The sequence below is a fragment of the Lissotriton vulgaris genome, chromosome 3_2 (assembly GCF_964263255.1).
Source record: "Lissotriton vulgaris chromosome 3_2, aLisVul1.2, whole genome shotgun sequence".
Lineage (NCBI taxonomy): Eukaryota > Metazoa > Chordata > Amphibia > Caudata > Salamandridae > Lissotriton > Lissotriton vulgaris.
In genome coordinates this window covers 329,927,221-329,954,812 of record NC_141690.1, presented here as the reverse complement: position 1 = coordinate 329,954,812, position 27,592 = coordinate 329,927,221, and the positions used below count along the sequence as shown (strand labels likewise).

Genomic DNA, 27,592 nt, shown 5'->3' with positions numbered 1-27,592 from the left:
CATCGAATACTGCTGTGAAAGTGGGAGGTGTGCCCAACTGGATCCACGCGTCCCATACGCGGAGAGTTCCAGCACCTCTGGAAGAAACAGCTCCTCTCTCGGATGTAAGTCCAGCTGTGGAGAGAGAAGCCATAGAGGGGGCCAGCCAAGCTGTAGAGGTGCCAGAAGAAGCTGGGAGCGTGTCTGACCAGGCCGAGGACGGTCAGTACAATAGTGAAACCGACGACGCTACAGAAGGAGGAAGTAGCTGGGAGTATGAATCAGACGCTGGCCAAGCTGAAAGTGAGCACGAGCAAAGCAGCAAGTCAAGGAGCAGGAGGGCAAGGCGTGGAGAGGCCAGCTGGCCGCAAAGGAGAAGGTCAAGCCTGAGGTCAACTCCAGAGAGACCCCTTGCTCCAATATCCGAAGACTCAGACCTGGACGAAGGCGCTCTGGGCTCTGAAGCGGCAGATCCAAGAAGGTCAAGGAGAGTACGTGTGCCTAGCAGAAGATACGCCACTCCTGAGTGGACATACCTGGCGACAGATGTCTTGGGAACGAGCTACAGGGAGAATAAAGGCGGTGATAGTGACCAGCACTGAACCCATCATCACAGTAGAAGTACAGCTGTTGGTGCCTAGAGTCGAAACAGAAGGGTCACTAACGTTCAAAATCCCCAACCCTCCCTACCTAAGCAAGTTAAAGCACATGTTCTTCACCGAATTACAATTCCCCGACTTCGGAACAACGATAACAAGTCATGAAGAGCACATTCTTCGTTTGGAAATATTGAACTACGCTATCCAAGCCGCGGGTTCAAGCCTCATTGTAGATGCTTAAAGACTTTGTAAATAAACGAGAGTGAGAAGATAACCTAGCGCCTAGTGGAAGCAGAGAAAACCTAGGGGTTTCCTTTAAGTTGACTGAGAAGGGCTAGCGTTGTCTGTGTTAAAGTTCAAAAAGACTTTGTAAAAAGAGATTGCCAGCTTCCGATTGTGTGGTTCTAAAGACTGAAGGATCAAGAGAGACTGTAAAGGAACTCAAAGAGAAAGAACTTTGTGTTGAAAAGGAGAAAGGAATCATACTGTCTGAAGAACATGGAGGCCGGTAATCCGAACCGCAGAGCCAAATGTATAATAGGCACACTAATAGTGGGAGTGATAATTCTTATAGCTTTAGTAGTTACTGTATCATATGTGATGGGACACGAGAGTGAGGCAAGGGTACCAGACGAAAAATCTGTAGTGACACCATAACCCACAGCTGCTGGTAAGAAAGGGGAAACAATACAGGAGAAAGCGTTGTTAGCAGCAGAAACCCGTAGGTTACATATGGATGAGTCCCAGGGCGACTATAGGTCAAATGCTTATGCCAAACTGTTATATGAGTATGTTGATGCCATGGAGGTCAAGAACTGTTATGTGTGTATGCAACTGCCTGCGTCTGTGGATGAAGGCATTAGATACCACCACCTCCCACTGACTTATGGCATTACATGTAGCTTATTGCTTAGCATATTTTACGGACGAGATAGTTTTGAGTACTACTTTTCTAATTATGATTCAGTGTTACCAGAAGTCCCAAATTACAAGCAAATGAATAAATGGGACTACTATAAGAGTGAAGACAGATTGGCGAAATTCTTCATTCCTTGGGATACTTTAGATACTTCACATGCCCGCAGAAATAACCTGACTTGCAAGGTGTCAGAAGTCGAGAAGAAGTTTATAGGGCAAGTGGATGATCGTTACAGAAGGCAAAAGATTCTGAAAAAATCAGGACAGTGGAAGACAGATTGGACCGAGGAGGAGAAAGCACACAAAAGGAAGGGTAGTAGTGGTCCAATAGCTTTGGATAGAACACAGAAAGGGAAGTTATGCCTTCACAGAAGCCAAACGTACTACGAAAACGTATTCGTAGGGGAGGTCAGTTGTGAACATGCATTTAGATTAGAATATTACACAAAGGACTTCTTGAAAGGAATGCAAGTGATTCCAAATGTATATTTTGTATGTGGAAGAAATGCCTACGTGAGACTACCTGATAACTGGTGTGGATCATGTTATTTGGCAATTGTCTTCCCCAAAATATACCATGCCCAAGACTTAGAGATCATAGAGGGCAAGGTCTCAACAAGAGGAAGAAGAGACCTAGGGGATGCGGAAATAGTTGGAGATGTATTTGGCGCTGCATTTCCTATTTTAGGACTGATCCTCAATGATGTCAAAATTAGGAGACTGGCAACAGTCGTAGACAGATTGTCTGCCAGTACTGCTAGATCCTTAATGCTGGTGGAAGGAGAGATGCAGTCGATAAGGGCCATGGTGCTTCAGAACCGTCTTGCGTTAGACGTCCTGCTAGCCAAGGAAGGCGGAGTCTGTAAGGCTTTGAGGGTCCAGGAATGCTGTACTTACATTCCAGACAACTCAAAACCCCTTGAGAAAGTCATTATGAATATAACTAACATCCACAAAGAGATCGCAGACCTAACTAAAGTAAATGTTTGGGAAAAAGTGGGTCATGGAATGGGTGAAGTTGGAGGTTGGTTCGCCAACATAGGGAAGAGCTTTGTATGGTATATACTAACCCTGGGCGGAGTTCGTGGAGTGGGGCTTCGCGGAGCTACGCGAAGTGGGCGAGAAACTACGCCCACCTCCGCACTCCGCGTAGCCCCACTCCGCAAAACCACTGGCCGCCAGCCCCGCCACCCGCCTCCCTCCCGCCCTCCCTAAATACTTTAAAATAAAGGAACGCAATAATTTTAAAAGCACTTACCTTGCCGCCGCTGGCCGCCGCGTTCCCCGGGGCTCGTTATCTTCCGTCTTCCGTATTTTGCCGTAATGCGCATGCGCGGGCGGCCGCGCATGCGCATTTTCTCGTGAAAACGCGCATGCGCGGCCGACCGCGCATGCGCATTACTGCAAAATACGGAAGACGGAAGATAACGAGCCCCGGGGAACGCGGCGGCCAGCGGCGGCAAGGTAAGTGCTTTTAAAATTATTGCGTTCCTTTATTTTAAAGTATTTAGGGAGGGCGGGAGGGAGGCGGGTGGCGGCCAGCTACGCTCCGTCTGCGGAGCGTGCGTAGTGCCGCCTGGCTCCGCCAGCTCCGCAAAATGCGGAGTGGGCGGCACTACGCACACTCCGCAGACGGAGCGTAGCTGGCCGCCCACCGTTAGTATATACTGAAACCTATCATCATAATAGTGATCTGCGTGATCATATTGTGGGGATTGGTGAGGTCGTACCAATGGTACAGATCAAATAGGCTGGAGAGATCCAGGAGAGAACAGGAACGGAGATTAGCTGCAATACAGGACAATCAGTACAGGAGTCTGAGGGCTTTAGAAATGCTGAAACGAGGGAGCCTTGCAACAAGTTCTGTATGAAACATTCAAATTGATGTACTAGTGATGACCCCTAGAGGTCATCAAAGGGGGGAACTGAGAGAGCGCAATTTGAATGAAACGTACGTATACGCCATATGTACAAGCCCATGGCGTAAAGTTAGCTCATGTAACTTGAGAAATGAGAAAATGTATCCGTACTTATTCAAGAGTGTTTTAGTAGAGATAGAAAGCCCCTATAGAGTATGGGCTATAATAGAAATGTGTGGAAATGCTTAGAAATATTAGACGTGATTAATCAGGATCCATGTTATTTAGCTGCTAAAGGAGGAATGTCATGCTGCAAAGCACAGAAGGGAACAGGCCTCATGGCCAGGGCAAGGAAGATTGGAAATGTACACTTATACATGACATGGATTGCACTATGTTATTTAGTAATTCTGTTTATTCGTTAGATTTATATTCCATAGAAGTGTTTCTCATAATTAAAGAATAAAGTGTTAACATGTTATTTTAGTTCTCGAAAGGATTTGAAGAGAATAGAACCTCTGCGAGAAGGGTTGTAGGCCTGAAGAGAGAAAAAGGTTTTTTTCTAATTTGCACGTGCTGGTACATGACGGGTTGTGTCGAGAAATAAGTTGCAAACTTCTGTTAGAAGTCTATGAGAAATGGGATCCAAGTTGCGGATGTCTGTCTGCAGGTGCGAGGGGGGTTCCAATCAAAAGTTTGATGAATAGAGCTCTGTTCGAGGAGACTGGTACATACATGGAGGAGGATTCAGGAATGTTTAGGGGGTATCAGCGAGCTGGAGAAGAAGCCTGGGAAGCAAGGTCAACGCTAAACACGAGGCCCAAAGGAAGATCATCATGGAAAAAGCCAGAACCGACACCACGTGAGGGGCGTCTTTTGAGGGGCGTTTGAGTGGATACGCCGGTGTGCGTAATCGCAGCGCTCTACAAATGTCCCAATAATAATAATAATAATAATAATAATAACTGTAATTATGATTTTGTATTAGGGACAGCACCCCTGGGTGGAGAGAGAGCAGATGCCTGGGGACTTTACAGAGAGCGGATGGGTAGGCAGAGAGGGGTCATGACTGGAGATCATAGGTTTTCACCTAAGACTAAGAGTGGGTGAACTTCTTAGGAAGTCATTCACAGCTGACACCTTTGATAGGTTGGGACTTCGTTAAGTAGGGATACCATCCAGTACAGAGTAGGGACAGCCTAACCTGATTCCTTCCTTCCTTTGTAAATGACGGATAGATTACAATTTGTGTCTATTCTTGCAACCCTGATGATTTTGGAATTAATTATAGTGATATTCTTTGGTCGCCTAAGAATTTTTAGAGAACATATGTTTGTATTAGTGCCTCTATATCTTTTGAATCTCGTTTTGAGATGCCTGTATTTGCAGTTATCCGTGACTCTATAATAAACCTTTGAAACTTAGAAGTAGTATGTGGTTTTTCAGAGTCGAGCCCATTATTAGTCAAACTAACTTGGTATTGGATGCACTTTCTTTCCTCAATGACAGGCAATAAAGATTCAGTCGACCTGAACGGGGTTTAGATCTGGAGTGGTAAACTGGAGATCAAAAATCCCGCCCTCCCAATACTTGCACAAGTGCCACCTTCACCTACGTAAGGTTTGTTCTTGTGCCTGAGTGTCTAGCATATATTGCAGTATTATACCTCAAATTATACTCTATTTTCTCGTGTAGCCTGCACACTTGTCACTTTTTCCTCTTGTGCACTTTTTACTACCTCATGTATTTTTGGTAGCTCACATTTTTACTACCTCATGTATTTTGTTTGCTTAGAAGTGTCACTATTACCTTGTCTACCTCATGTATTTTTGGTTGCTCACAATTTTTACTACCTCATGTATTTTTGTTTGCTCACGATGATCACTTTACCGTATGTAACGTAACGTATGCTTTTGCAATCTGCTGTTCGTGTAATGTTCTCAGTTTGTATCATTTCTGTTCCTATTGTAAAGCGCTCTGACGCCTTCGGGCAAAGTCCGCGCTATATAAAACTGCATAAATAAATAAATAAAATAAATAAATAAAAATGACACTACCCCAACAGAGAACACGCTTCTCCTGCGACTGTTTCCATGGAATGATAATCACTTTGTTACAGTGGTCTATGGTGGCACGTTGGAGGCAGACAACCATTCCCAGTTTCGTGTGACAGTCGACTCGTCCTACATAGTCTTCATCTCCCCCTAGAGGACGCTAGAACTCTTGCAGTAGCAATGCACTCTGCCTGACCCTATCATGGTATCTCCTCGGGACAGTCTGCACCGTCACGCAGTTTGACATGCGCAGTCAGTTCTTGCCGTGGAGGGCTGGCTGCACTTCCCACATGAACACATGAACCCGAGCCGGAGGCTTCTCAGCGCAGTGTGCAGCAGGATGGCAGAGGAAGCGAAGAGGCTTGCGGGCTGCGCCGCCGTGGACAACCACGTGAAGGTAACCGTCCTCGCAAACTATGCGAGAAACGCGCCCATAGATAGTGCTGCTCAGTAGAAGTGCTTGGAAGCTGGGAGGAGCTATATGTAGTGTCTTTCGTGCGCATAGTTGACATGATTTTCAAGGGTCGGCGGAGGCAGTAGCAGACCAGGGGGTTGCACTGTCCAAACCAGCAGGACCACGTGGGCTGCACACAGAACATGAGATGAGCTGCACGCGCGGCCCAGAAACAATCACATGATGCACCGCGGGGTCAGCCAGCTGCACATGTATGTATGCATGTAGCTGATTGAATCCCAGGGTTTAAAACAAAACTTTCCTTGTGTTATGAAACCTGGGGCTGACGTAAAGCGCTCCGATGCATTTGGGCTAAGTTCGCGCCAAATCCAATTGAAAATAAAATTGCACCTTTAGCATCGCTGCGTCCCGTATGCAACAAGACCATGAAGGGACAAGAAGGTCCTTCTTGGAGTGGTTCGCTTAGCAACAAAAAAATAGGTTTAACATACAATATTTGAGTCCTTGCTTCTTAGCCACAGTCAATTTCTCTGGATTGGATTACCTTCCATCATGCTTTCCTTATTGCTGACAATATTAAAGGCGCTGCCATAAAGTGTCCCAGGTGGACAGTTGTGGAGCGACTTTTGTACTGTCCAATGCACTTTTTGTTTCATGCCCGTGTGACGAACCGAAATGGCAATCATGCAGATTATAACTCTGGACCTGTATCTATCTGATTTTATTCTGTTGACTGCAGATAAGGACTGTATGTACTTTAGGGCCCCTCGTGACTCTCTTGCCATTTCTCCATGCAGTCATGGAAGATCGCAAGGCCAGGCGTGCAGAACAAGGGAAACTCCTCCATTTGCCATGAATCAGATGATGGGCAAGGTCAAGTCCAGACCATGGATTGTGATAAGTCCAAATGTTGCCCATACAGGATGTTACATTTTTCCTCCACGCTTTGGCCTTGTAAGATTTCTCGGTCTTACAGCTTGTGTGCTGCTGCCTGCTGTAGGCCCATTTGCCTTCCAGTTGCTTCGGGTTCATAGTTATGTTTTTTCCAGTGTTTGGCAATTGTTACATGTTGTAGCGCAGCTAGGACCTCGTCCCATGGAAGGGATGCATTCAGCCCTCCAAGGTATCTGGTGTAGAAAGGTCAAAGTAGTGTTTAAGGCATATTGCCCTGCAATATTTAGCAGGTAGGCTGACGCATTTGATTTTCAGTGTGACCTGACAAACTTTGGGTTGGGTGGTAGATGTAAATGGAGTCAGAGAGCCTTTGCTAGAGAGAGCAGATTAGGAAGGCATCGTTATATTTCAATGTTGCCTTCCGGTAGTTTTTAGCTTTTTCTATGTTTTGGTGAAAATGTGATTAGGTTTGTGACAATGCTGCTGGTTGATATAGGAAGTATTCTAAGGCAGTCATGTGTCATGGTTTCTCAGGTTATGGTTAGCTGATTTGGTTTATTGCTTCACCCATGCAGTGCCTACCTGATAACGGATAGTACATGTCTAACTTATGCTGTGCATGAATGCATGTCTTTATCCCATACTCTGATTTGCACGCAAAGCATTGAATGTGGGGTGAAGTGACGCTTTTTGACCAAGAATGCAGAACTGTCATGCATAGCGCATGGATAGAGGGCATTTGACACAGTGCACTGTGTGCTTCCAGGCCCTTGGAAAATAGAACACAAGGCCTATGCCTTGGAAAACAACTAAAACGGCATACTGCACTAATGAGAGAAATTTCTGATAGGCAAGGCATGTTTACCAGAATATAAAGCAAGATGGCCAGAAATTTTGTAGTAGGGTAGAGGAGGAATACAAGGCCACACTATCTATTCATGTAAGCTCTTCCCTTTCGTGTGGTTCTTGAATAGGTTCTAGCTGCTTTCCCACACTAGGACGTGCCACTCCTGCCTTCTCATCGGAGCTGCGCAACCCGACTATTCTCCATGCTGCAGCTCATACCAATTTGATTGACAATGTGTTGTCTTCTCGGCAGACCGTGCGAAGGAGAAGGGCTGGCGTAAGCAGTGTATGTTCATGACCTGACCTGACCTGACCTTGTAAGAGCCGGTCGCTCCTCCCGCCGTGTGGCTCCTCCTGAGTGCGCCGGTTCCCCCTGCTGTTGCCGCCTGTTCGCCGCTGCTCCCAGGGCTTAGGTGCCTCTTGGTTGTGTTCTATTCTGCTCTGTGCCTTTTTGTGTGACCGTTGGCCCCCTGTACTTTGCCGATTTTGTGCTTGTCAGCCGCCTGGTTCCCGCTGTTTTTCCCCACTCCCCGCTGCTGCTCCCCCGCGGCCCGTCCCCTTTTCTCTTGTGTACCCTCTCCCCCTCCTATTCGCCACCCTGCTCCCGCCTCCCAGCTGCTCCTCCCTCCCTCCCCTCACCCACTGTGGAAAATGAGCCCATAATCCTATCGATGCCCAGGCCGCTGGCGCAAACCGCCTCTTAGTTTCCATGTTGAATAATTACCAAATAAAGAGACGGGCGCTGGAAGCAGGAATCAAGAACAGAGTTTAATTCTCATGAGGAGAGCCAGTCATTTCGGACACGAAACACAGTGTCTTTCGGGAGGTGCTCTAACAAGTGAGCTGAGACTCTTGCTTTTATACCTTACAAAACACTTGATGGTACAATCAGGACAGTATGACGCAAAAGAAAGACATCCCTATAATCCTCGTCTCAATCCTACCCCACACATGTTCACAATGGGGACCCTTGACCTGCTGATAAGAGGGGAGGGCAATCACGCAGCTGAGTGTTCCGTAGGATGTGTACGCCTGATCATAGCCCAGGGGGTGGGGTGGCTAGGACGAATAGTGGATCCTTTGAAGAGGAGTGACTTCATACAATGAGGGCAGTAAATGGTATCTCCTGGCTTAGGCGATGGCCTCGGACATGTGTGGTCAGCCGGACTCGGGGGAAGGGGTCATCAAAGGAGTGGTATTCATGCCGCGTGGACAATCGAGCGCGGAGGGAAGGCTTGTCAACAGAGGGGCATTCATGGAAGGGAAGGAGGTGTTGGTCAGGCGCGGCCGTGACTCTCAAGGACAGGGCCTTGCAGAAGAAGAAGGTTTATGACTTGCCCATGTGAGGAGAAGGGAGGGGTAGCCAGGGTGGACACAGGGACAGAGTCACGCAGAGAGAGAGAGAGAGAGAGAGATCTGATGACCAGTACATGAGAGAGCGGGGGCAGTCAGGTGCAGCTGGGGAGGGCTACGTCAGCCAAGGCGAAGGATGCCTCTTCAAGAGGGGATGGGGGGTTTTGTGCGGGTCAAGCAGGAGAGTCGCCTTTCGCAGCAGGGTCGCACAGGGGGGAGAGGGTTTCATGGCCTACGCATAAGAGAGGGGGGGTTTAGGGTATGCGCAGGAGGGAAGCCGGGGGTTCCAATGGGTAAATAGGCCATGGTGCCTAGAATGGCTGTACATATGCATAGGGGTATGGGCTCTTACTGGCAGAGTGATACGGTCAATGGTCTACGGAATTCATGGTGCTCACAGGGAGAGGAGTGGGAGAAGAAGGGGAATGAATGCTGTCTATGTACATCAATTTCTTCAACTTTCACAGTCGCCCCTTTTTACATAACAGCAGTCATTTTTGCAATTGATGGATTTACAGGTAGACAGGCATCGTTGATGAATTAGCATTTTGTCGATACTAACATTTGGTGTTCAACCATAGACAGTCGAGGTGATGGGCAGAGTGCAGCACATAGGAAATTGCATTTTCATTGTGTTCCTGACGATAAAAAAAACGCACTACATAGCATAAATCTTTCTAACTTAAAAATGTGACCAATGAACAGTTTTGACCAGGTAGTTGAGAGCGGAATTCAGTTCAATACACATGATTTCTTCGTCCCAGTGTCTTTTTATCAGTGAGCCATCACTGGTAGGCTCTAGTCCGTGTACTTTCGTTGGCGCTGTTGAGCACCGGCGGTGGAGCTATGGGTCCAGCTCAGTTCTATCCTTTCGCGTTGCAGGGTGCGGTCAGTCCTCTGCTGTCAGACCACAGTCCTGTTCCCTAAATAATCCGTTTGGCGGCGCCTTATGCTCGGCACCTATATTTCTGTGGCACCACCCTATTCCCATATGAAGGCAGTTCTTCCTTCTGGCAAAAAGTCACGTGGAAAAGAGGGTGAGCATGGTTCAAATAGTCGATAGGAGAGAGGGCGGAGTTGGGTCAGAGTTCCTGGGACACGCAAAAGGGACCAAGGGAGCAAAGGATAACAAGCAGGCAGGCCCATCCATCGGGCCCAAAGAAGGGGGACGGAGACTCCAGGCACACGTGGGTTAGCAGGCGGGGGGCTTCGAGGCGGCCCATCGTTTTTCATTTTCCACGTTGAAATTGCGGTCTCGTCCCGTATCCTGTTGCTCTGCGGCTCCACCTTTGGTCGAGGTCACACGTGTCCCAAGATCCGCAGTCAGGCTGTACGTCACATCCGACCCATCTCCTTCGGTGATCGTGAATCTTTGAATAGGTACAAGACAAGGTTTTAGAGAAATGGCAGAAGAAGATATCTACGCATGTGAATTCCTCCCTCAATTCTACGCATTTGGGAGATACGCTCATTGGTCAGTCAGAGGTCCTATTACCAAGCAGTGCATGTGTCAGCATTCCTACTGAGTTTATGGCAGGTTTATTCATTGTCCTGTTTATAACTCAAGTGAGGATAAATGAGATTCCCATCAACTGTGCATTACATCATATTCAACATTACGGAGCATTTCCCTTCAGGACTGGCTAACATTTTTAGACAGGGCGGGGGTGCCATCATCGACAGTCAGGTAAAACAAGATTTTCTCGAGGGTCAACAGCTACTCATGGTCATCATGTTTATATCCGGGACAGCAACTGGGTTCTATCAAAATGGGGCGGGGAGGCTTCGGGCGCTTACGCTTCGGTGCAAAAAGGGGGGTGGGGCAATCTGGGCATTGGGGGTCAATCTAGACGTTGGCGTTCGTCTCTGAAGAACAGACATAAGGTGCCATTGACATGCAGTTCCCCTATAAATGGCCAGATTTGGGGGACTTTAGTCGTCTTACCTGTCCTTTCCTTCTCAGCCAATTCAAGTTCATTCATTTTGCAGAAAGGAGAGGCAGTAATATGGCGAGATACAATCATTTTAGTTTCGGTCAATTTTCGCTGAACACCTTCGCGTTCAATATGTATCAAATCAGACCGGCGCCGGTGGGGCACAGTTTTACCAAAAAGAGGGAGAGAAAATAGGGAGACTCTCATAGAGAGTGAGAGTCGTCCGCAATCTAAACGAGCCATTCGGTACACGTATGACATGTAGAGAGAGAGAGAAAGAGAGAGATAAGGGGGTGGAGAGAGAGAGAGACACAGAGAGAGAGAGACGTGTACGAAAATAGGTCATTTAGTGCGCTCACAACACGGAACAGCAAAGGTCAGGTAACACGCAGATACAGACAGAGGGAAGACATAAATCCGTACATCACACACACACAAACTCAAACAGGGAAGACGGCACACGTATTACACATATATAAGACATTCACGACAAGGCAGGAAACAATTGTTAGCCTACAAGATCTGTTTTATATATCCTAAGTATCTTTACTATCCTATTTATCTACGTGCTTAGCTCTTTCTACCCTTCCCTCCTTTTCCTTCTCGCTTGTCACGTCTGCGAGCGTTCCCAATTACCAATACTCACACCTCGGTTGGTCGATCAGAATTTAACCTGGTCGTGCTAGTTACCCATGGTTGGATCTTAAACCATTTTTCAGTTCCCTCCTTTGGTGGGAAGTTCTCCAGGCTGAGGCAACGGCAAGTATTGATCGGGAGAACAGTCGGACAGCTTGGCTATATCTATAAGAGTGTGAGAAAGGGGGTAGTGCATTTTGAACATCAGCAACATTTCTAACTTCCTAGACGGGTGGTGCCGTGGCAACCCTTACCCGTATAATTTTCTTTGTCCTTTCCCTACCTAGTCAAACGTCCAGTTACATTATTTAACACGTCATTTCTAGTCAATTTTTCGTCATTCAGTACCTGTCCAGTTTCTATGTCAGTCCATCCTCTCAGTCGCTATGTCCTAAGGAGGAACAGTCATGTCAAGTCTACGTCTTTTAAAACTTGTCGTTAAGAGTACTACACACTTATTCCCTCCTTCCCTTTTCGTCGGTGGTCCGACCGTCGCTCTTCCACACTTCAGCCGACGTTCTGACGTGACCTGCAGAAGGGAGGGAAAAGAAGGGGTGGGGGGGGGGGGCAGCATTCAAAGTACATCAGCATGTAGTAGTCCAAAAATGTTTTTACCTACCACCTACTCGACCTATCTCCGCGTACTGCATTTCTTTACCATCTCGGCGTTTAAGCCTAGAGGGACCAGTAATGTCAGATAGATAATCATTGACGATCTGCATATCTACATGAGTTACTCGGTCGTAACCCTCTCTGTCGGGTGCAAGGGTGGCGGCCAGGTGGCATTTCTGTGGTGTCGTTTTTTAAGGGTGTCTAAAACACTTTTCCTGGCTGCCTGCGATACATAATGTAGCTGCTAAATATCTGATCCCTTTTGATCTACATCCTTCATCATACTTATTCTTCGCTCACAGTAGTAGGGCATCCAAAACTCATTAATGCAACTGCTACAACCATGCTTTCTTTTTCAAAATACTTTTAATAAATGAAATTGGTGGCAGTTCATTGCATAAAGTGCAGCAGTGCAATAAAATCGCATTAAAATTTTCTTACAGAGCAAGCATGATGCATGTCAAGAATTCAGTTTTAATTAATTCATAAATTCATTATCCAATACTCATTCTTTTATCTAAATTACACCAATTCATTTTCCAAATCATAATCAGTACCCACCCTAAGTCAGTTCATTATCCAAGCACATACTCAACATCCTTCATATCTACTTTCATTATCCAAAAACTGCATATAGATCTCGGGACAAAAAGCTGCGCAATCAGGGTGCAACAAAGTTTATTCAAATACGTTTCATTTTGTGTCGGCGCCATTTTGGGTGGGGTCAGGCAAGTTCTAGCACAGTCAGAGTGTCTCTAGTCTCGCATGGTTGGCCCAGAACTTTCCGTTGGCAGTTCAAAAAGTTTTGTGCTATGTGGTTAACAGTCTAACAAATATGGACCATGAGTCAAAGAGTGGGGAGAGCGGCAACAATTTTCCTACCGGGTCATTCTGGTGTTCCTCCGGAACTGAACAAGTCTGTGCCGTGGCGGTATTTTAGCCATTTCCAATCCGAGGCTGGCGCCGGCAGGAGTTGCACCAATGTCGTGGTTCCCAGTGAAGGGGGCGGGGGCGCCCATGCGGAGGGATCGGGGTGCCCCCCGGCTCTTATAGAATCTTCAAGGTTGAGGAGAGAAGGCATAGGGTGCGTGCCCGTCCTGGGCAGAAGACCGCTTTTTGATGTTGACCCTCTTTAAGTAAGAGCATTGGGGTGTCGCTGGAAGCCTCCACCTGGAGGGAGGTGGGGGAGGCTCGTTCGCGTCACCTCCCCCTTCCAGCGACCCCGCGCCGTTCCTCGGCTCCGTCGCTTCGATATTGGCCGTGCTGGCTATTGAAGATGGGGGGGGGTGGTCGGCGGCTGAGGCAAGACAGCCCCCCCTTTTCTCTTGACATGTGGCGGGACTACCTGCAACTGTCCAGGCGTCGACATGTGGCGGCACTACCTGTAACTATCCAGGAATTTGACATGTGGCGGGACTACTTGGAAGCGCCGCCATTCTCGCTTTTGGCTTCGGCCTTCTTCGTGGGTCGGACCAGGCGAGAGACAGAAGGGGGGGGGGGGTGGTCGGTGGCTGAGGCAAGACAGCCCCCCCCCGTGGCCTGCAGGGCAGCAGAAGAGGAGAGAAGGAGAGGTCTCTGTCATTCTTTGGACCGCCTGCCCAACATCATCTCCTCCTGACCGTGGCCAGGCGAGCCCCTCGTGCCTCGAGGCCTCGCCTTCCGGATGGGCGTAACCGCGAACCTGTTGCACTTCGGGAGCTTCCGGAATGGGGGTAGGTACCTATTGAATTGTTTCTATTTCATGTGACCGTTATTTTGGGCGTGGCGGGAAATGGGGCAGACATGTTGGGAGCAGGAATAGGCAGTGAAGCCTAGCTACCTCGTGGCTATTTCTGCTTTCAAACTTTTCACCATTTTATATTTCTTGTTACGAACTATTTCTAATGTTTCTTATTTTTAGTGAAGTCAAAAGCTCATCAGGGGGTTACTGACTTAGCCTGATTTCTTTTTATTTTTCTTTCTCTTCCTTAGCGTGTTTCGAGCTAAAGCTTTCTGTTAGTAGGGAACGGTGATCACTTCATATTTTTATGTGTCCTTTTCACTAGGGGGTACTTCTGGACGGACCAGACGAGTTCCCTCCAATAAATGGTCCGGGGTGGAACGAGATTATCGATCAAAAAGGGGAACATATATTCCTTCATTAGGGTATCATCCTGGACAGACCGAGCGATGTACTTCCACTTACTAGAGTAGCCTCCTGGACGGACCAGATGGTCTACTTCCACTAAATGGCCCATGAGCGGGGAGCATATGTCCTCCATAAGGGTAGTCTCCTGGGCGGACCATGCGAGCTGCCCCCCAAATAACCAAACAGTGGGGAGTGGGTAGGACTGACGAATTCACAAAGGGGCATAACCTACCCTTTACTACTTGCAAAGACTAGATAGAATATTTCTATTCCACGTTGTTTGCAGGCAGAAAATACCTCAAACGAAACAATTCCTGGAACAACAATGTCCAGGCAACCAACCAATCAGTGGGGAGAAAAATAGGCATGACGGATTACAACGGGGACAAATGTCTGCATTACCTGCCCTTCGCTATCCAAAAAGGAAGACAGAATATCTCTACTCGTCTCAGTTTGTAGACAGGGAAGATCTCAAAGAGCAACAATCGATTATTAATCGACTTCAAACAATCCAGTGGGGAGAAAAGTAGGCATGACGAATTACAACGGGGACAAAGTCTGCATTACCTACCCTTCTCTATCTGCAAAGAGGGACGACGTTCCTATTCGCCGCTGTTTGCAAACAGAGAATGTCTCGTTCTCAAAAGAGAACCAATATGTCAAGTAGCCTTCAAAGCTAAATGAACCAATACCAACAATATCAGTATACAAATACCGATTTTCAATACAAACAATCAATCAATCAGGTGGATAGAGCCACCCTACCAATCAGGCGTAAAAACACCCTACTTAATCTTACCCGGAACGGACCATACGGACAGTTCTACGACTTCCTCCTCCAGCGCCCGATCGTTCTCTTACTCCATGTAGCATTCCTGTGGGATTCCAGTCAGGACAATAGGTCACTCAAGAGAGGTCCGTTCAGAATTGGTGAAGTTCTGTCGATCGGCAGCCGGGCGAGGGCCCTCTCAAGGCAGGCATACCCCGATCATTTAGATGTTCACTTCTTCGTCTGGATCTCTCTTACCGAACCTTATGTCACTGATGGACCCCGCGTTGGGACGCCAATTGTGGAAAATGAGCCCATAATCCTATCGATGCCCAGGCCGCTGGCGCAAACCGCCTCTTAGTTTCCATGTTGAATAATTACCAAATAAAGAGACGGGCGCTGGAAGCAGGAATCAAGAACAGAGTTTAATTCTCATGAGGAGAGCCAGTCATTTCGGACACGAAACACAGTGTCTTTCGGGAGGTGCTCTAACAAGTGAGCTGAGACTCTTGCTTTTATACCTTACAAAACACTTGATGGTACAATCAGGACAGTATGACGCAAAAGAAAGACATCCCTATAATCCTCGTCTCAATCCTACCCCACACATGTTCACAATGGGGACCCTTGACCTGCTGATAAGAGGGGAGGGCAATCACGCAGCTGAGTGTTCCGTAGGATGTGTACGCCTGATCATAGCCCAGGGGGTGGGGTGGCTAGGACCAATAGTGGATCCTTTGAAGAGGAGTGACTTCATACAATGAGGGCAGTAAATGGTATCTCCTGGCTTAGGCGATGGCCTCGGACATGTGTGGTCAGCCGGACTCGGGGGAAGGGGTCATCAAAGGAGTGGTATTCATGCCGCGTGGACAATCGAGCGCGGAGGGAAGGCTTGTCAACAGAGGGGCATTCATGGAAGGGAAGGAGGTGTTGGTCAGGCGCGGCCGTGACTCTCAAGGACAGGGCCTTGCAGAAGAAGAAGGTTTATGACTTGCCCATGTGAGGAGAAGGGAGGGGTAGCCAGGGTGGACACAGGGACAGAGTCACGCAGAGAGAGAGAGAGAGAGAGAGATCTGATGACCAGTACATGAGAGAGCGGGGGCAGTCAGGTGCAGCTGGGGAGGGCTACGTCAGCCAAGGCGAAGGATGCCTCTTCAAGAGGGGATGGGGGGTTTTGTGCGGGTCAAGCAGGAGAGTCGCCTTTCGCAGCAGGGTCGCACAGGGGGGAGAGGGTTTCATGGCCTACGCATAAGAGAGGGGGGGTTTAGGGTATGCGCAGGAGGGAAGCCGGGGGTTCCAATGGGTAAATAGGCCATGGTGCCTAGAATGGCTGTACATATGCATAGGGGTATGGGCTCTTACTGGCAGAGTGATACGGTCAATGGTCTACGGTATTCATGGTGCTCACAGGGAGAGGAGTGGGAGAAGAAGGGGAATGAATGCTGTCTATGTACATCAATTTCTTCAACTTTCACACCACTGCGCCATTTATGGCGGAGTCCGCGCGCGCAGCGGGCGTGCCGATTGCGCGCCGAAGGCGTGCCAAAGGCAAGTCAGTCTGCGCCCGTCCGCGCCTGGACCGCGCCAGGAACCTTGGATCTCGACAATGCAAACGTACCCGATGAACCTACGACGCCGCCACCCTCCACGCACTCAACACCGGCCGAAACCCCGCCTGCTACCTGGCCACCCCAAAAGGCACCCACGGTCCCTTCACGTGCCAAGAGTGCAAATTCACCTGCATTTGCCCCGGACCAGCACCCGCCAAGTCTATCACCAGCAAGAATCACCTCCAGTGCATCCTGCTCAACACCCGCTCCGTCCACAGGCACGCTGTCGAACTCTGGAACCTCCTAGACGCAACAGCACCAGACGTCGCCTTCCTCACGGAAACCTGGATGAACGCCTCCTCAGCCCCCGACATCGCCATAGCCATCCCGGACGGCTATAAGATCACCCGGAGGACCGCACCAACCAAACCGGAGGAGGCATCGCCATCGTCCACAGAAACACCATCCGCATCACGACCAACTCGGAAGACACCATCACAGCCGCCGAACACCTGCACTTTCGGATACACACCGACCCAAGGACCACCCTCAGAGGCACCCTTATCTACAGACCCCCGGGACCACGCACTCAATTAAGCGAAGCCATCGCAGACTTCGTGAGCCCGCACGCCCTCGCCTCCCCAGACTACATCCTCCTAGGAGACCACAACTTCCAACTGGAGAACAAAAACGACAGCAACACCACCACCCTGCTGGACAACCTCGCCAACCTCTGACTCAAGCAACTTGTGAACATCTCCACCCACTACGCCGGCCACACGCTCGACCCCGTCTTCTCCCCCAGCAAACACATCTCCTTCAGCCACTCCACCGGACTCCACTGGACAGACCACAGCTGCGTCCACTTCTCCTTCAAGAAAACCCCACCACCACCCGCAACAGCCCCCGCAGAAGCTGGAGCAAGATCACCACCGAGCAGCTCACCACCTCCCTCTCCCAGAACCCTCCCACCATCACAATGGACCCCAACGAAGCAGCCCGCAACCTCGCACAATGGATCACCGACTGCGCCGACGAACTCGCACCACTGATGAAACCACCCAGCAGACCCCACAGCAAGAATGCCTCGTGGTTCACGGACGACCTCATAAACTCAAAGAAAACCTGGCGCTCCCTGGAGAAGAGCTGGCGCCAGGACCAGACATCAGAGAACCTGACAGCCATTAAGAACTCCACCCGCAAGCACCACCAACTGATCCGTACCACCAAGAGAACTACTTACAAACAGCGCCTGGACAACAACACCCACAACAGCAAGGAACTCTTCAGCATCGTTAAAGAGCTCTCCAACCCCAGCGCCTGCAACAACTACATCACCCCCTCGCAAGACCTCTGTGACTCCCTCGCCTCGTTCTTTCACCGCAAGATCGCCGACATACACAACAGCTTCGTCGCACAGACCAACAACCCTACCACCGATCCAGCGCGCCCAACGGCCACCCTCTGCACCTGGAACCCGGTCAGCACCGAAGACACTGCCCGCACTATGAGCACCATCCACTCCGGCTCCCCCACCGACCCATGCCCACACCACATCTTTAACAAAGCCGACTCCATCATCGCACCCCAACTCCGCGATGTCATCAACAGCTCATTCGCATCAGCCACCTTCCCAGAGAGCTGGAAGCACGCCGAACTCAGCGCCCTCCTGAAAAAACCCACCTCGGACCCAACGGACCTCAAGAACTTTCGACCCATCTCGCTCCTCCCGTTTCCTGCCAAAGTCATCGAGAAGACGGTCAACCAACATCTCTCCGCCTTCCTCGAGACAAACTAATCCCTGGACCCATCACAGTCCGGTTTCCGAGCTAACCACAGCCCTGAGACCGCCCTAATCGCAGCCACCGACATCAGGTCTATGCTTGACAACGGGGAAACCACCGCACTCATCCTCCTGGATCTCTCAGCAGCCATCGACATGGTATGCCACCTCACCCAGATACAACGCCTCAACGACACCGGAATCCAATGCGCGGCCGTAGAATGGATCATCTCGTTCCTCGCCGGTAAAACCCAGGGAGTTCGCCTCCCCCCGTTTCGGTCTGCGGCTACCGTCCTCTGCGGCGTCCCACAAGGATCATCGCTCAGCCCCACCCTCTTCAATGTCTACATGAGCCCCCTTGCGGCCATCGCACGCAAACACAACCTCAACATCATCTCCTACGCCGACGACACACAGCTGATCCTCTCCCTCACCAACGACCCCGCCACCGCCAGAGCCAACCTCCAGGAAGGAATGAAGGACGTCGCGGATTGGATGAAGCTCAGCCGCCTGAAGCTGAACTCAGACAAGACGGAAGTCCTCATTCTCGGACCATCCTCCTCGGCCTGGGACGACTCCTGGTGGCCACCTGCCCTGGGCACCGCCCCCAAACCCACAGACCATGCACGCAACCTGGGCTTCATCCTGGACTCCTCCCTCACGATGACCAAACAAGTCAACGCCGTCTCATCGTCCTGCTTCAACACCCTGCGCATGCTCTGGAAAATCTTCAGATGGATCCCCACCGCGACTAGGAAAACGGTCACCCAGGCCCTCGTCACCAGCCGCCTAGACTACGGAAACACCCTCTACGCCCGAACTACAGCCAAGCTCCAGAAAAGACTGCAGCGCATTCAGAACACCTCGGCAAGACTCATCCTGGACATCCCCCGCCACAGCCACATCTCTGCCCACCTGAAGAATCTGCACTGGCTCCCCGTCAGCAAGAGAATCACATTCCGGCTCCTCACCCACGCACACAAAGCTCTCCACGACGCGGGCCCGATGTACCTCAACAACCGCCTCGCATTCTACACGCCAACCCGCCAGCTCCGTTCCGCCAGCCTCGCCCTTGCAGCCGTCCCACGCATTCGCAAAGCCACCGCCGGAGGAAGATCCTTCTCCTACCTGGCAGCCAAGACATGGAACTCCCTCCCCACCCACCTCCGGCTGACAAAGAACCATCTTGCCTTCAGGAAGCAACTCAAGTCCTGGCTGTTCGAGCAGTAGCGACCCCCCCCCCACACCCGCCCAGCGCCTTGAGACCCTTACGGGTGAGTAGCGCGCTTTACAAATTCCTTGATTGATTGATGTGTCCGTATGAGCTACCATGCTGCTATTGTATGTTATTGATTATGGAGAAAGCAATTAGGATAGGACAATACCTACTCTTTAGGGATATCGTTCCACCTCAGCTATTTTTTCCCCTATTTTGTTGATTGAGTTTGGGCTTGTACAGTTTGTACATTGATTGTATTTGAGCTTGTGCACTAATGTGTTACGCGGATCTTGCTGTCCTGGTAGTACTAGTGGAGAATAAACGGCCCATGTTCTCTAAACTAATGTCCATAGCATATACACAGAGCTTATTATATAACAGAGGTAACATAAGTATTCCTTAGCACCCCTGATCGAGATTAAGGCTGTGCCCTACAGAACTTACTGGGCTGCAGGCCACAGTTAGATAGTCAAGGAAGAAAAACAACATTATGTCCAGTCTAAGCAAAGGGTAAAAAGGTAAGAGCGGAATTCTATTGGATTAAAAAATTGAACTCATTACAATCTTTTGGGATGAATGATCGGGTGGAATACGCGTGCTTTTTATAATTGTTCTATTTGGGCACATCAATGCCTTCATTTCACTCTTAATCCTAGAGCAAATATGAAATTGATCACCATTGTTAATGTATTTCGATTATGGACACTTATGACACATATCGAGTATTCTTTTAAGGACATTCGTGATGCAGTACTTAAACTTATTTAGCCTCCAGGACTATTTTGACCATTTGTATTTCACCGTTTTTTTACGATCTCTACATTAGCACATTCAAACACACTAATATAGAATGCACCCACACCTATCTTCCGCATTTGAACTTCAGATTTAACATCTGCCGATCCGGATTCCTGATTGGGTACACAAATCATGTGACCCATAGTGATGCCATATTCTCATATCACATGATCACCGAAGGTTTAACATAACCGCATGCCATAGGTCCTCGAATTTTCCCATAATTCCGCACCAGGAAATGCAGAATGGCGCGGTGAACGCGAACGCTTTTGACGAACAATCGGAAGTTGAGCGAATATTCGCTACATTGTATTTCGGAGTGTAGATCTATTGCGTTGCTTAATAACATCGAAAAGAACGAGTCTAGTTTAAATGCCTGTACGTTTCCCAGACAGTACTAAACTATATCATATTACCCAGCATAACGCAACAGCGTCTGACTCGGCCAACGCAATAATCTTGTCAAAGCAAACTTCAGCGCACGCTGCACTCAGCCACTAAATCTTCCCAATAGTTGACAGACAAAAGTAGGCCATGGACCTATGCAGATAGCGTAACGACAATTAGAATATAACGCAATACTCATATACCAATCGTTGAACTATAGGATGTATCACGTATAATGTATGTGTGTTAAACAATGATATGTTTAACATTGCAAGTAGCATGTATATTCTTTTGGTTTTTCCGATTCAAAATGACTGAACTGCTCTTGTATCTTTCCTTTGTAGACCCCTGAAGAAGGGTCACCCTCATGACCCGAAATGCATTGGGTGTTGTAAAAAGCATTTGTTTGCTCGTATAATGATGTGAAAAATTCAAAACAAATTTAATCATGAAGTAATGAAAAAGTGAACAGAATAAAACAAATTAATGGAAACTTAATCACGTGAAAGACCTCTTGAATTCATGGATCATATTGTGAAGAAACAATCATGTTTCATAAAAGCAGTGCGCAAATCTTTGAGGTTGGTGACTCCAATCACATACAGTTTACTAGTTCCTGGGCACTGTCAGACACGGTGTGACAGATTGTGCAGAACAACAAGACCTCTTGCAACAAATAGTAGAAAAACGAGAAAAACGTAAAGTAACACCATACATACATGAAACATGTATGTATGGTGGACTTTCCACCCCCCCCAACCCAAGGGGGAAAATGTATCCAATGTTTTTTGTAAAATGCCTTGCTTGGGATTTTGGTGTTTTTCTGCAATGGATGCATAATTGGATGGTGGTCTGATTTTAAACTCTTCAAAGTCCTGACAAGCTTATGATATCAGTAGCGGCCTGTGCCACACCACTGGCAAATGCATCTCTATTGGACTCCTGTACATAACAGGAAAATAAACCGATACATGCAAGGGCACACACCTCATGGTGGCACGAACCCATACATCTCATGTGACATACTAGAGATATGTACATACATTCATAGTAGGGCTTCCCATGGTATGGGAGCAGTATTTCTAGTGACATTTTTCACAGCACTGCTCATTGGGTTTTTAATTCTACACTATGGGAATGACTGGATAAGGGGCCGTGCCTGCATGAACCCATAAGTGCTGGAGTTAAACAGTGCCTTTGAGACTGCTACATCTATTTCAATAGCGCAGTCAATGAAGAATTGTGGAATTTGTCACCTCCCAGATCCCACCGTTTGCCGGTCCCACCTTGGCAAGCTGTTACTACTCCTTAGAAAGTAGTCACAGGCTGGGAGTGTCAGTGGACCTAGTGTGCTTTCCATACTTTTCCCTTTTTGGGGTAATGGGGAGACCTTGGGCTACTGGGTTTTAGGTTCACAGAGAGCAGGAGAGCAAGATTTAAGAGAGTTTACAAGCAGAGGTCTTGTGGTACAGGGTTTAAGCATCCCATGCATTTCACAGCAGTTGGGATTTGGACAAGTGTATTCCCTCTCCCAGTGTTAAACTTGCATAGGAAAGATGGCCTGGTCGTAAATAGAATTACAAACCTGCCTGCACTTGCCATGTATCCCCTGTTCTGTTCATAGGTGCTTGAATCACAGATTTAGCCAAAGTTTGCAGCCTGTTGGTTATTTTTGTGGAGCAGTCAAAACAATCAATCACACACTTGTACTGGGGTGTCTCTTGAGGATGCAACACTTATGGCTTGAGCCAAGGGGTGATCTCAATCAGTACTCGTAGTAATGGTATATTGTACCAGGATAAAACCCTGACAAAACTTGGGCGCAGGATCGAATGTATTCTGTGTTAACCTAAGTAGTGGGCAAGGTTAATTTCTGTGCTCAAGTCTGGGGAATCGAACCTGAACTTGCTCGGCCTCTGGAAGTATATGTATTTTCAAACTGAATTGAACTGGAATTGTTATAGCACCAACACAAGTTATTTTAAGCTAATGTTCACCTGTTTCTTGGTGAAATCCTGAAGTTGTGGCCATCACCACTTTAAGCCCCCAGAAAGGTTTGATAGAAGTGATCCATGTTTTAGGCTCCTACAATCGTCACTCCTATTCGTTTAAAAGGGCTGATAACTGCGGGCAGATTCTATCCAGAACTTTATTGATGATGCAAGTAGGCATAAATTTAACTAGCTCTTGGCTCATATTAAGTCTTGTCCTTGACAATTTATTAGTTGTTTAAAGTCCTCAAGATAGAACTTTTCTGGCTACAATGCTGCAGCCCAAGTGATTACAAATTGTGCTCACTGGGCTGTCGTATCTGGGTGCCTCATTGTAGAGTGTAAATCTTCTTCTCTCTCTTACTTCCTATTCCAAACAGATTCTTATGAGAAAAGGGCACGTGCCACCAAGAATAGTGAAGACTTTCTAAATGTTATTTTGTTTGCACAGACTAGGGATAGTTTTAGGTAGTCAAGCAAGTGAAGAATCAGGTGTGCTGCTCAAACAGCTTGACATGGCGTATAAACTGAAGGGTTAAGTTGTGTCCTATGATAAGCAATAAGCTTAGAGCTCACCTAGGATTTCTTAAACAGAAGATGCAACATCATAGACGCCTGGTCTTTCTCCTAATTACAGATTACTTTGGAATTCCAAAAGTATTCAACAATCTTGTCCTTCCCATTGCAGATCATAGATCATGTATTTAGATATTTTGACTCTGATAGCTTTTCAAAGATTAGCCCCCAAATTGCTCTGTTTTTGATTTTTACTTAAAGCCTTATTTCTAAATCGTGAATGCAACTTGAGGTTTTGGAATTAGAGAAGAGCTAGGGTTTGGTGCTGGGTTGGTGAAAAGTCTTTATCAAAACACCAGATTGTACCTAGAAGTCAAAAGAGTAAGTTATTCACCATGGATCACAAGACCAATACCATACAGATAACACCCGTGGGAACACACCATGCAAATTTTTATATGATGTTGGCCGATTAAGGGCTCAAGGACGTATGGAAAAAATTCTCATCAGAAGCCACACTGTACTGCCCTCTTTTGCATCATTTGGGTTCTCCTCCTCCAGGAGACAAAACAAAACGGCCGGTCTGATGTTACCGTGACCGAAAAAGAAATGTGAGAGGGAAGTAATATATGATATTCAGATGTTGAGGTGGCGACTGGAAAAAGCAGTGTGAAGTGGTAAGAGTGAAATGGTGAGGGGTTATAAAATTAGGTAAACTGGGTAGAGGTCAAAAGTTTATTAGTATCTCCCAGTCCCTAAGGTTAAAAGACAAGTGCAAGTGCGGGTTTGAAATAATAACCGCACTCAGTAGTGGTCAACATGTTTCTGCATTTAAAGAAAAGAGTTTCAATGCATTCTTCAGGACCTGTTATTTCAAAACTACTGCTTTTCAGGAAAAATAATAAAAAGATATCACCTGAGAATCCCAGGTTGTGTGCTCAACCATGTACTGTTATCGCACCGTACCAATGGCATTGGATCCACAGGAAGGACAAAAACAAACAAGACAAAAGAACATGAATGTGTCATATTCCCGCGTTTGTTTTTAATACTTTGTCAAATAAAACCTTAATTTAATGGCGCCAAATTCGCACATGCTGAGAAATAAGTTCCATTGCAAACACTCACCCATAAACGATGGTTGAGGAGCTTCACCCCACCTGGCTGCGGCTCAGGTATTAGGAGCACCGCTCTAAAGTAGGAAAATTGAATTTAAAAGAAGAGAGGCAATCATGGCTCAGTTGAAAATATCCATTGAATGGTACATGGATTACTTATGAACATTCACTGCTTATACCGATTCTATAGAATCAGATGGTTGATCTTCAACTCAGTTTCAAAAGAAAAAATCTCAAAACGATTAATATGATTTTCTACATATTGCGAAGCTCTGTGTATATTATTGCATATGTAGAGTATCACATGAATTTTGGCAAAGCCTCAAGAAACCCGTCTATGAGTTTCTGGACATGCGATCAAACGTACTCGCGCTACGCTGCTTCAGAAGGTAAACTCCTAGCCACGTTAGGTGATACAGAGGAAAATCATATCCCTGGCGATTTAAGCGCGTTGAGCACAAGGGTATCGTGCGCATGGCTTACCTATCCGTCGGTGTCTCCCAACAGTCATCCGAGCCGTCTGGGGGGGCACCGGTTGTTTGACTCGCGCCGTGTGTATGCGGCTGTTTCGGAAGGTAGAGTCACGTGATCGGCTGTAGTCACGTGATTGGTATGTATGTCGGGATTTGGTGTTCGAGAAGCGTTATATCGTAGTTTTAGCGAACAACAAACGCTAGAACCCAGTATATGTTTAAAAACTGTCATTAAGCCTATTGTCCTGGCTGTTTTAGACTTATTATCGCATTTCATGTGTATTTTGGTGGCACAGTATCGTATGCCCGAAATTTCTAAGAAAGGCATTTCTTTTGAAGGATACTCAGTGCGTGCATGATAAAAGGTGTCACTATGAGTGTTGAAGACAAAAGCAAGTTCGTTAGGTCAATACGCTGAACATTGTATATGATGGTAAATTAAAGGGACATCCACAGTATCGGCTCATTGAGTCCCTCCTTATCACTGTTCAGTCTGTAGACCCATTTCTGTTCAATTTTAAAAAGAAAACGGCCAGCGTCAGGGCAAAATTCAGGGATCTGTGGTTGTTCTAAGACAGTCCAGTAGAATTCGTCAGGGCCGTGTCCTTTCTCCAAGAAATGTGCAGTAAGGCGGGTGGCTTGTTTACGGCACCATACTGTGCTCTTATGCTCTTGCATTCTCGTCCTTACTTTCCTAGTCGTCATGCCAACGTATCGAAGTTGGCAAGGACATGTTTGTTATCAAATAGATAAGGTTACTGCTGTTACAATTGGTGAACCTGGTTTGTGTCCACGGTCTGTTTGTCCCTATATCTATGCTGGTTGATTTGCAAGTTTGGGGACACACTGAGCAAGCCCCACAGGGATGGTGGCCTTGGACAGGCGGCAAATCCCACAGTGTGCCCACCTGTCTGGGTTGTTTGCTCCGTGGGCGTGTGTGGACTAACTGGTCCTTGAGATTTTGTCCTCTTTTGAAGACAAAAAGAGGTAGAGGGATGTCATCCCCCCCAGTTTTTAAGATCGACCAATGTTTTTTTACGATCCTTTGAACTTGATTTGATCTGCTGTTAAATGTATTCACAAAGGTGATGCGGTTGGTTTTTTCTTTGGGAGGATGTATCTCAAGCAGAGATTCCCTATTATTATTTGATGCCCTCTTTTTGGATTGGCGAATGATTTTCTTTGGGTAGTTTTTTGCACTGAGTTGTTGTTCCAGGTTTCTCGAATGAATCTTAAAGGCCTCTTTGTTGGAGCAGTTCCTTTGTACTCTGAGAAACTGGCCAAAAGGTAAATTGTCTCTTAGTGCTCGAGGGTGACAACTGACGTATCTCAAAAGTGCATTTCTGGCCATAGGTTTGCGATAGAGTTCAGATTCAAGGCCATTAGGAGTCGCGTGAATCTTCAGATCGAGAAATGCCAATGTGGTCCGACTGTATTCGATGGTAAATTTCAGGTATACATTTCTGGTGTTAAGCCATTCATGGAAAGACACAAGATCGTCTTCTGTGCCTCGCCAAACCACCAGAATGTCATCTATATATCGCTTCCAGACGTGTAGCGATAATAGATAAGGGTTGGCAGGTGTAAGGACCTCCTGTTGTTCAAAGTTATGAACGTATAGATTCGCCAGACTTGGAGCGAAGACACTACCCATGCTAGTCCCAGATGTTTGTAGGTAGGTAGTGTCTTCGAAGCGAAAGTAGTTTTCTTTTATTGCGATTTCTGCTAGATTCATAATAAACCGCGTTGGCATGATGGACTTGTGGTCACTTTGTTCTAGTAGACTGCCCACAACTTCTAGTGTTTCAGTTTGCGGAATCGATGTATACAATGACTCTACGTCAAACGATACGAGAATGTCAGTGTTGATGTTGAATTGTATACTTGGAAGGAGTCTCAAAACGTCCTTCGTATCCTGAAGGAACGTAGGCATGGCTTTGACCGTAGGATTTAAGAAGTGGTCAACAAAGGTCGACAGTGGTTCCAATATAGAGCCTATGCCTGAAATAATAGGCCTTCCAGGTGGCGGTCTCTGGGGTTTATGGATTTTAGGAAGGCAATAAAAGTATGGTATGGTGGGTATCGGGCGGAGGACGTGGCAGAAACAGGTTCACAGGCGGGGAGTCGCTTAGGAGCAAATTGACTGAGCGTGAAGGTTTTCCGCCTGCCGTCAGCCCATGATGTTCCAAAACGGACAATTGCAAATTTTTTGTCTCCCTTAATGAGGCGAGACCACTGGATATTATCCTCCATAGGAACTTTTACTATATCAGGTTGTATTAGTCCTTTTTTCGTTTTCTACACCTTAGGTCAGGATACCTTAGTGAGTGTCCACCAAGGAGTAAGAATGAATGTTTTGGTCCTGATGAATGCTGAGCTGACTTTAGGCTCTCAAGCAGAAACATGTTGACCATCTTTGTTTATTTGTCACTACTGTGAGGACTTATTGGTTCAAACTAACTCAACCAATCACCAGTCCTTTCTTTTTTTCACCGTTTTTAATAGTCAGAGCTACCTTCTCAATAAAATGAATTGCTTGATGAGTAGCCTACACTCTTTTTAAAGCACTTTTCCAATCACCAATTCATGTTCCTTTCAAACTATCAGGGGCCCAATGAAGACAACTGGCTACCAACTTTTAGTTTGGGCCTGAGGGTCCTTTTTCCACACTAAGCACGTGCACTCTATTCCTTTACTAACTGGGAACCTATAGACGGCGTAAACCACTATACTGACTACCAGCACATCTGGCTTCCCGCTC

At 47.4% G+C, this 27,592-nt stretch overlaps 1 protein-coding gene across 1 annotated transcript in view; it reads left to right on the top strand.

Moving 5' to 3' along the window:
• Positions 1-5,674: 5,674 nt before the first annotated feature.
• Positions 5,675-27,592, top strand: part of RPIA (ribose 5-phosphate isomerase A) — a 121,819-nt gene continuing 99,901 nt past the window's right edge. Inside the window, exon 1 of the mRNA XM_086964591.1 lies at positions 5,675-5,806. Coding sequence (XP_086820717.1) covers positions 5,708-5,806 — 99 coding nt within the window. The 5' untranslated portion in view covers positions 5,675-5,707. The remainder of the gene's footprint in view (positions 5,807-27,592) is intronic.